Source organism: Pygoscelis adeliae, unplaced genomic scaffold (genome assembly GCF_000699105.1).
Source record: "Pygoscelis adeliae isolate BGI_AS28 unplaced genomic scaffold, ASM69910v1 Scaffold218, whole genome shotgun sequence".
Lineage (NCBI taxonomy): Eukaryota > Metazoa > Chordata > Aves > Sphenisciformes > Spheniscidae > Pygoscelis > Pygoscelis adeliae.
In genome coordinates this window covers 5,170,940-5,181,815 of record NW_008825433.1, presented here as the reverse complement: position 1 = coordinate 5,181,815, position 10,876 = coordinate 5,170,940, and the positions used below count along the sequence as shown (strand labels likewise).

Here is a 10,876-nt window from a genome sequence, read left to right as displayed (position 1 = left end):
CATTATTAATTTGCACCTTCCCTGGTATTTTTCCATATAGACTTTCACTTGTAAATGTGGCAATGCACATCTTCCACCTGTGGAGGCGTTCACAGAGTTACACATTGTTTCCCCATTGTAATTACGCTGAAAGGCCAGACCAGGAAAAAAACCCTTTAGGAATGAATACACTATAGTTGTTGTGCTGTTTTTTGGATATGAACTTCTTCCCCCTCTGCCCCTGCAGCGAGTAGACTGGGAGCACGCAAGAATGTGGGAGGGGAAAAAGCCCGGATGGCTGACCCAAACTGTCCAAAGGGATATTCCATACCATATGATGTCATGTTCAGCACCAAAGGCTTGGGGAAAGGAGAAGGAAGGGGGATATTTGTGCTTATTGCATCTGTCTTCCCAAGAAATCGTTATGTGTGCTGAGGGCCTTCTTCCCAGGAAGTGGGAAGAACATCTGCCTGCCAGTGGGAAGCAGTAAATAAATTCCTTAATTTGCTTTGCTTGTGTGTGCGGCTTTGCTTCACTTCACTTATTAAACTGTCTTCATCTTGACCCATGTGTTTTCAGCTTCTGCTCTTCCAATTCTTTCCCCCACCCTGCTGGGGCAGGGGGGAGTGAGCAAGCAGCTGGGCAGGTTCAACCCACCACAAGTACTGTCATCAGGTTCTTGGTTACTTGGAGCAAAATCTCTTGCAGTTGCACGGTCAGATTTTTTTTTTCCCCCTCTATGCACATGTAGTCCTGTGGTACAACTTTTAACTTATACAATTTCTGTGTATTTTTACCTAACACCTTACCTTGTTTGTTGTATTTGGATCTAAGTAAGTCTACAGAGGCGAGAGAAGAAATGTTTTACTTAATTGCATTTGGAGATCTTCCTTTTTGTTACTATGCTCATCATTTTGTGTCTATGTATTGTTATTTCCTATATGCCGCAGCCTTTCTGCAAGAGGATATCCTGGGATGGTGACCTCCAACAGAAAGCTGTGGATTCTAACTCAAGAGGAGCCTTTTACCATCCCATTAGATGCCCCAGGACTTCATCAAGTAGTAGCTGCACTTTGCCACAGCAGATGCATTTGATCACTCTTAAACTGCAAAAGGAGGAACATAGTCCAGTCATGGGGTATAAGTGAAAAACTGTGTTGCCAAATAAAGGTATCTGAAGGAAGAACACATTTTATGCAGATTATTAAAGAAAGAGCATAGACTGCCTATCTTGTTTAGTATTACATGCATAGAATTAGTTTAATACTAATTATGTCTGGAAAATTCATGGATGTTCATCAGGTTTATCACAGAATAATGCTGTGATAGCCACTCCAAGGAGTCCAGCCTGTATTTTAGAGCTGAGATGAGATGCAGGAAAATAATTGAACTTGTAGATAATCTATTATCTACAATCTCTATTTTAATTACAAAACCATCCGTATTAAGTAGTTGGCGCTGTTCTACTTCTGTACTGGTCTCTGTCAGATATTCCAGACACAAACATTCCTGGTGTAGTTTTACTTAATCTGTATAGTTTAACAAGACCAAGTGAACCCTGAGAAACCCCAAGCAAAAAACATGGATCAAATATATTTTTCTGTCTTAAATATAAAGTTTCCTGCAGAGTCAAAGAAAATAACGTATGTATCACGCAGAATCCAGGAATATTTTAAAACTTGTATCTAGGACAACTTAAACTTTGTTATGATGTTCTATACTGTCTTCTGTTGTCATCATATGTCACTGAAACACAAGCTAAAAAGCTGTATATGAGAAAGAATGTGAAAAAGCTAAGTTTTTCTCTTTTAAGGTTTAACAACATTTTATTTTACATGAATTGTATTATTAAAGCAAATATTCCTTTTTAAAGTAATATAATGGAAACATCAAAGACTACAATCAGTGAACTTATTTTGAAACTTTACTTTAAAACTATCACCAATTAGCCAAGACAAACTGGATTTACTCGAAGCAGAGAAAAAAAATCATTAAGCCAAGACTGAAATGACAGATCTAGTATAATGACCAATGGCCACCAAATAAAAAGCAGTAGAAGAATTACACATGTAATTGGTTACATGTGCCATATATTCTGTTTCTGTTATGGTACGAAAAACAGTTTACTTGATGTCACACAGGAGAGCCACTCCTCTCAATATCCAGTGGTCTGGAGACACTACTGTCCTTAAATAGATCACTGTAATATAGTTCAGATCTGTCCTCTTGGGCTTCTTGTAAAGAGGACAAACATAGAGCTTGGGATCCTTAGGACTGGCTGTATTAACAGCAAATATATGCACCACAGGCAGCTGGACAAAAAGAATCTTTGCTGTAGATTCAGTGAGTTTGCTATTTCGTCTGTCCCAGCCTGCACCTTCCAAGTATAGCCCATAGATATATACTCCTTCCTGTGGGGAGAGTAAGCAGACACATCACACAAAATAAAGCATGTTTTGTAAAATAAGTACTTCGCTTAAACCATTAAAAGGAACATATGTTTTATAGTAAAAAATATCTGACATTGAATCTTTTCAAATGATTTAATTTTAAACTATAATATCATCCTTTTTCAGAAGATAATGCTACTGAAATGGATGGCAATAAAAGTTGTTTAATAAAGCCCATACACTACACAATTTGATCTAAAGTTTACTATAAATTCCAAAAATTAAGAGGTGGTACAATGAAGTGGTTCTTTTAATAAAATATTTTTGTAACTGCAACATAACAAAATTAAAATCTTCATGCTTATTGTTATTTATCTTCAATGCTGAGCAAATCCAGTGAGGTGAAGACAATAGTAACTTTTTCCTCTAGCAATCCAAAGTGACTGAATGATACACAATATAAATTAAATACCAAAACTAATACTGCAACATCTTTGCATGTCATACATACAGAAGGAGGTGCTGTGATTTCTTCTTTGTTTTGCTTTAGCACTTCGTTATGTATTGTAACTGTATCTAAAGCCCAGCCTTTATGTGCTCGAGTTGCTTCTTGTCTCATTGCTGTCAGGAATCCTTAAGAAATTAAGCCAGAGATTTAGCATATATCTCACATGACAAAAAAAGTCTTGCTTGGTTATCTGCATGGTTCTGCACTGAATGTTATAGGCAGATATTCAGAGTTCTATTGAAAATGAGCACCTTGACTAACGACAGCAAACTTTGCTTTGGGGGCAAAATAGGAACAAATGACATAAGTGGCATAGAATGCATTACACAGAAAAATATTTTTAAATGGCACATAAAATAATATACTCTGTTTTTTGGATACCGAATTACTCAGTTAACAAATGTTTGCTCAGGATACTGATTTACAAATTATCATTAGGCAATCACCTACAGGATCCATGGTAGATTTGTATTTCAAGAAGGAATTTGAAGGCAGACAAGATACCAATTATATGAGCTGATATTTATGTAAAGGCAACTTAGGAAAAAGGCAATTTTTATTTTAAATGAAGGTAGAAAAATAAAGTAAATTTCACTGATGGAAAACAGAAAAGGCATGTTTGAATGTGATAATAAAAATAACTATATGAGTTTGGGGAATCTAGACAAGGCAGTGCCTACGAAGGATGAAAAATTTATGTTTTGTTAGTGAAGAAAAGGGAGTCCTAGCCAGAAATGAAGGTAGAGGATGACACAATCAAGCAACAAGTTAGGTGATTTTTTTGAGTATTGTTTTGAACAGACTTTACAGACATTTGCAATAAAAAAGATTTGAGAGAGAAAGGGCTGAACACTATAAACCAAAGATGACAAATAACTGGGCAGCAAAGAGGTTTGGATGTGTTATAAAGGAAAAAGCTACAAAAATGAAACACTTGTAGCAAATACCTAGTTGTTTTCTGTATAAGCGTCTCAGAAGATGACAATGCAGTCACCGAAAAACCAATGGCTGCTATTTTATGCTATCCAGATGAAGAACTACTTGGAGTTGTCAGAAAGAGACCGAGGCAAAGAGAGAAAAATTAACAGTAGAGAACTGCATACTTCAGAGTGATTACTGCAAAGACTTAAAGATGAAATGGCATCAGTTCCTTCTTGATAGGACAAAGGAGATGACGACTAGCGTTTCGTGGGCTGTCAAGTATCTACAAGGAGGTGAAACCACCGACTGAAATACTGACAAGCCAGATGGGAAATCATGAAAGTACGTGGGCATGCAGCAGAAGACAGCATTTCAAGATTTAAGAAGTGGTTTAACATGCTAATTAGGACAAAGCCCATTAGAAGCTAAGATATTTGTCACAGCTAAAACATTCATATGTGACGTAAATACAATTAACGTAGTACTTGAAATGAACATGTATTCATTTCGCAAATACTTTATATTCTGATAAAAATAAAACAGTGTGATCTAGGCTTCTAAATTTTGCTAAAAATTAATTATATCTCTATAATATGATATTTGTTTTTTTATAAGCCTGTTCATTCCAACTGCCATGTCTACTGAATGGAATATCACACCACCACTAACATACATCCTCCCTTAACAATGATAATTTATAGGAGACAAAGACTGATAATTGCTAAAAAAATCACAACAGGTTTAAATACAAGTATTGGTGATACTTTATAGTACTATAAATAGATTTTTCCACTGAATTGGTAAAATACATTCCTCATGTTTTAACATTATCATGTATTTGCCAATGCTATGATAGATTTAGAGCTTGATTCACCTGTGCAATCAGTCTAGATTTTCCTGCGATGGCAGCACAGGGTAGTCCAATTTCTGATTTGCCTCACACCAGTCACTTTTTAACTTTACCGTATGATTTGATTTACTCAGAATTTCCTGGTGAGCAGTATTATGAATACAGTGACTATACTTACCTCACCCCTAGGCACAGCACACCTTTTGCGCTGAGCAGACTTCTTTCTCCACCTACAGGACCGATTTTTTTTGGAACACAGAGGCTGAAGCAACCATCAAGTTTGAGACCATCTGTGTCTCAGGCGTGTTTGCTATTAGGCTAAATTTTTTCTTTGGTCAAAAGAATTTGGTCCATTATCTTCTTTTACACCTCCGTGAGTACTGCTCTTGAATCAGTGGAGATCAGTATGCTTACCAGCTGTGCCATTTATGATACAAATGGAATGATGTTTTTTGACTGGCATCTCAATACCATCTTTTAATGATAATTTGGATGTGCTCCAGGCACCTCAACTGTTTCTGAGAGCAACTCCAAAAAAGACTTTGATATTAGTACTTTTTACAGTCCTGGTCATAGAAAGGCCAGTAAGAATAGAAGCATCACAAAGTGAAGATAACTCAAAATATTCAAGGATTTCAGAGGTTAATCCTAATGAAAAAAAACACCTCATAGCTGTTACATGGGAGAAGTTTCTCATGAGAATTTTGTATGGACAAGTTGTTTAGGCTAAATGAGATTCTTCTATGAACATGCATCTAATAAGGTAACAGGTTTTGTTACTCATTAAGATGGTTACAATTTGTTTTTCTTCCTCTTTCCTATAAAATGATAAATATACCAAGCTATAACAGATAATGATAGATAACTTTTACTTGTACTTTGCCGTATATCTTTGATTAATTTGGACAAACTGTTCATTAAATAACATGTGAAATGGAAACACTGTGAAAAATACAGTTTGATGATTCTCTGTGAAAGATGATAGATAACTGCTGTAAGTTCTGGTATAGTTGCACCTTCAAAAAATGATAGAACAGCCCAGGTTGGAAGGCACCTTGAAAAATTGCCTGGTCCAAGCTTTCATGGAAAAGAGAGCTCAGATGAGATTATCGAGCACCCTGTCCAATTGCATCTTGAAAACCTCCAGCAATGGGGACTCTACCATGTCCCTGGGGAGGTTGTTCCAGTGAATGATTGTTCTTACTGTAAAAAAATTCTTTCTGTTGCTACTGTACAGCATATAAATAACATATTGCTCTAGATTAAAGCTCTTCCATACTCACAACTTACAGTTTGGAACAAGTTAAAACAGTTTGAAACCACAGGAGAAACCTATTTTCTTTAGAAGCTGTATCATATCATGCTACAATATGTCAACAAGATAAAGTTTTTTATTTGTTAACTACATGTTTTCCTTCTTGTAATATAAAAACTGTGTTTATGGGTCAGACTAAAAGACCATCTGTACAAGCATCCTGTCTCTGACACAAGAAAAAGGTGGATGCTTAGTGAAATAATACTACAACAGGCAAAATGGCACATAAATCCTTTCCCTTCTATGTTCTTCCAGATTCTGGCAATCTGGAGCTTAGGGACCCCCCAACTTGAAGGTTAAGTTTGGACAGTCATGGTTTTTGCTACCATTGGACCTGTTTCCCATGACTTTATCTAACCTCTTTTTTGAATCCATTTATCTTCTATGACGTATTCTGTCAGTGATGAAAACATTTTTTCTAGGTGTAATATTAAATTAGATATGTAGTAAAAACCATTAAATTATGATTAAATAAATTATTACTCAAGTCCTTTCAGTACTCTTACCTTGTGGATTAAAGAATCCAGTCATCCAAAACACATTTGGTCTTCCTTCATATATCCAAGTAGAGAATTGATTATTTCTTTCCAAAAGTTCAGTAAACCAGAAGCCAAGTGTTGAAGAATCCCAAGATACTCTTTTCCATACTTGAGGAATTCGAGCATCATACATATTATCAAGTGCATCTCTCAAATTCTGAAGGAATGAAATTGTAATATATGAACTAAAGTAATCAAGGTAATAGTTTAAAATAGAGTATTCCATGCATAGTAAACATGCTTTTACTTGCCTCACTCATAACAATAGTTCCTTCTATGGCTAATTTAAGATCATTCAAACTGTTGCGGAGTATTGTGATCACCTTTTGCATTCGGTCAATTTCTTGCCGAAGAAAAATATTCATAGAGTTAAGTTGTCCCATTTTAATTAAACGAGCTTTTACCTAAAATATAGGAGCGCAGAAGGAATTTAGTTAAATCTGAAATGTTGAAATATTGTTGTCATATATGACATCTTAACTTTCTTGTGTTCAGAAAAGTAAATAGTAGACTTGTACTTCACATTATTCAACTAACATTTATCCGCTTAAAACTGTTGCAGTTTTTATTTTTATTTTTCATCTGATACTACCCAATTATTCATGATTGCTAGAACAGGCCTTCACCCAGAAGGCCCAGGAGACTGCTATCACAAAAAGTCAAGACTGATTTTTTTTCTGTGTTTTCACATGCAGCTTTGGAAGTCCAAGCATAGTCTCCATGACATATCTCCATGATCAATTGTTAGATGTCTTGATTTTAAATAAAAAAAGCCTCATAACGATTCACACTGATAGCAATAAAGATGTTGGTTCTTTGCTTGAATCTGCTACTAGCTATACGAGCTTTCTTCACAGTTCAGGGTTTCTTTTTTGGAATGTCTTATGTGAAAACTCACGAGAAAGAACAGTAAGAAAACAAGATTAGCTTGCCTCATGGGGTATGTAATCTGGAGGAAGTTTCTCTAGCATGTCTTCAGCTAAACGATAAACAACTGCTTCACGAGTTTCTCCAGGTCCTGCACCACTTTCTTTAGGCTGAATGTTGGTAATAGTATCTAGAACATCAGCTGCTGTATTACTTTGGTGTCTGAGAGGATGAGAAATATGTTATAAATTACACAGGATTTTTTAATAGTTAAAAGGGTATTTTGTAGAACACACAACTTGAAAGTTGACAAAAAACATAATGTCACCAGGTTAAATCAAAACTCCCCAAAGAAATTGTTTTCCTTTGCGTCCTGCACCAAGCTGAACACACTGTTAGTGAACAACGTGTGGTTTTCCATGGTTGTAAAGAATATGAACTTCCCTCTACACACCCTGTTATACAGTTGCTGTTTTTCTAATTCAGGGCTATGAAGAAGAAAGAGTTCCGCAGGCTGCTTCTCAACCTTTGAGAACATGAGGTGGCAGAAAAACCTATCATATGATTTCTAGGGATTCTAAGGAAAGGGAAGAAAATGGCTTATGCCTGAACTTCTAAACAGCTATTTGCTGGGAAGAAGCAACACAAGTTTTGTAACAAGGAAGAATATTTCCCTCATTTAGTTACTTCTTAAAAGTGGAATGCAGAAGAAGGAAAAGGTGGAGGCATAACTCTGCAAGATGCCCCTTTATTAAATAGTAAATTCATTCTGCCTTGAGGTATTTCAGGATTAATGATAAAAGCTGCTAGATTTACAACGTTGGAGATTAAAACCTTCTATTCCATAGTACAGCATGGGCAGTGCTAATGTAAATTTATGTTCTGAGTCAATACAAAAAAGTGAATTAAATTCATGTGGCATTTGATGGTAAAAGATAGTAGACCACGTCAGTCCTTCAACACAAGCAGAATTATAGGAGTACTTTTGTTGTAATGCTATCTAGTGGCATAGAGGCAGTAAGAAACGAAACAGCAGTGTATGTGTTGGTATCGCAGTGCTGGCATTGCCTACTTTTACCTTATGGAATCAGCTACATGAGGAACATACAGCCTAAGCCTGACTCAGAACATAAATTTATACTGACTCAAAGCATAATTTTGCATGTCAGTTTTACTTTTCTACCTTCATATGACACCCATCTCCTTCTATTACTTTGTCATACATAATTATATTAGAAATGAAACCAAGGATTGTGCCACAGGATAGAACACGTGAAGTCCTAAAGCATCTACGCGTTGGAGATAGTATTGTAAGACTACAGAAGCCAGATACTGCAGCATTTCAACATAAACTGTTTGTGAATGCAATTATAAAGTCTATACATCAGGAAAATAGAAGAAATCCTACTGATAGTTTGCTTCCAAGAGGATATAATTTCTGCTTCTGAATGTAGGAATGGTGGGGATTTTGTCTGGCAAAACTCTCAAGCTTTTTTCCATTTAAAGAATGATAGATTTATTCAAGACCACATATGAACAGAAAAGTTGGATAAAATCAAATTTCTCTTGGACCCATGGCTTCATTCCTAATTTGGATGACATACTGGTGGTTGTAACCCTTACGCTGGGTCTTGCTGATCTAACAACTAGTGATAAAAGAGATGTGAACCTTCCTCTTCACACTGCAAGTACTGTTCCTCCAATACTGCTGTCAGACTTTTCTATGTGGAAGGAATAGGTCCCATGATTATTACCTCAATTAAATTATAAAATATTACAGAATTATAAAAATGAATGGTCTTCCCCCAAATCTAAACAAAAATAGAAACAATTTTAAAAAGAAGGCAATATGCAAACTTTGGGGAAAAGCAGAGAGAGTTTTTGAAAAATAACCTCAAAGGAGCAGAATCAAAGGTAAGTAATATTCTGTTCTTCAATGACACAAGCTAGGAATCTTCTGGAGAGGAGAAATGATCATCTGAATCTTGTATAAAGAAGCAAACATGAATAGCAATAGCAGTTTGAACGAGAAGAGTTTTATTGTAGATAAAAATAGAAAAGACAAAAAGACACATCTCAATGTGTACATAATTAAAAATAATATTCCAGTGAGGAGAAAATAGAAACGAGAAATTTCATTCACATAACAGTGGGACACAATGAATATAAAAGACACTCCGAAACAAAATTTTTCTGGGCTTTGGAAAACCTGACTTTCCTTTACATTGCAAATAAAATGTTGAAGTACAGATGCAAACAATAATGAAAAAAAGATTGCACAGGTTTGTAGAGGAAGTACCATGTTCCTGGGAAGGAAATCAGATATACACGATGGGGTGTCCCTGATGACATTTAGACATCTAAGTGTAGATGTCTACATAACAGCTGTTTGTCTAGATTGTCCTTTACGGATAATGCAAAGAAGCATGATTCAGCTCATGTATTTTAGATGTCTGCTTTGTGATCAGAGGAATTGCATTTTACAAGGATTTATTTTTCTCTACTGCAGTAAAGGAAGTCTTGGGTAACTGTAAAGGAAGCTAAAGCAACATTAAATGAACCTAATTTACAGTGTCAATTTTGCCTAAAAGTATGTAAGATAAAGCACTTTATACCTGTTCATATTGTTTTTCTATGAAGCAGTATTGCAAAGCAAATTGTGTCATAAGAAGAAAAAAAGAAGGAATTTTCTATGGATTTTGATTTGCTCCAAAAAGTATTACTAAGGATATTTTCTTACAGAGTTTGGATTCGACAAACTATCATAGTTTGATAGCTGGAGTCTCTGCCATCAGGAATTTTCTGTACTGGAAGTTAAAACTAAGAACAAATGCACTTGGACAGAAACATTACCTCAGCTTTGTGTAGAAAACAGCAATATCTCTTGCAACGTGGTATTCAAAACCTCACATTCACCAAGGGACAATGGGAGATTCTGCTCTGTCTTCACTTGGTTAATAACAGCTTGCAGTAACTTTACAAAAGTTCAGTTAGATTTAAGGCTTCAGTATGGAACCAATTGGAGAAGGGGTTTTGACAGAAGATTGTGAGAATATTCCTTGCCTGCTCAGGTACCTGTTAACTAGGCCTTTGCAAAGCCTATGGTTCATATAGCAAGTTAAAATCAGTTGCAATGACTTCAGATGTTAATCCCAAGTGGATTAAAGTATTGACATTCAGTGAAGTCTTACAATTGGAACCAATGGATCGAGCTTTTGGCTGAACTGGAAAACTGCCCCACTAAACCAGTGGGAGATAAGGTCTTTCTTGTCCTCAGTAATAGTAACATGGAGAGGTCCTGGCTGTCTCAAGGTTCCAATTCTAGCAGTTAGCCTTCTGCATACTCTGAGATGACTTAATAGGATATTTTAAGGGGAATTTGAATGCAACTTTTTATGGGATTGTACGGGATGCTAATCCATTTGGTCTGTGTGTCAAAGATGAAATTCAGACAGACAGTCCATGTGCATAGCTGCCTATAACAGACTGTGATAAGACATGGAAAAA

The 10,876-nt window shown here is 35.9% G+C and overlaps 1 protein-coding gene across 1 annotated transcript in view; it reads right to left on the bottom strand.

The window, feature by feature from the left end:
• Window positions 1-2,102: 2,102 nt before the first annotated feature.
• DNAH8 (dynein, axonemal, heavy chain 8) overlaps window positions 2,103-10,876 on the bottom strand; it is a 146,215-nt gene continuing 137,441 nt past the window's right edge. Inside the window, 5 exon segments of the mRNA XM_009331077.1 lie at window positions 2,103-2,390; window positions 2,881-3,002; window positions 6,470-6,659; window positions 6,754-6,906; window positions 7,435-7,591. Coding sequence (XP_009329352.1) covers window positions 2,103-2,390; window positions 2,881-3,002; window positions 6,470-6,659; window positions 6,754-6,906; window positions 7,435-7,591 — 910 coding nt within the window.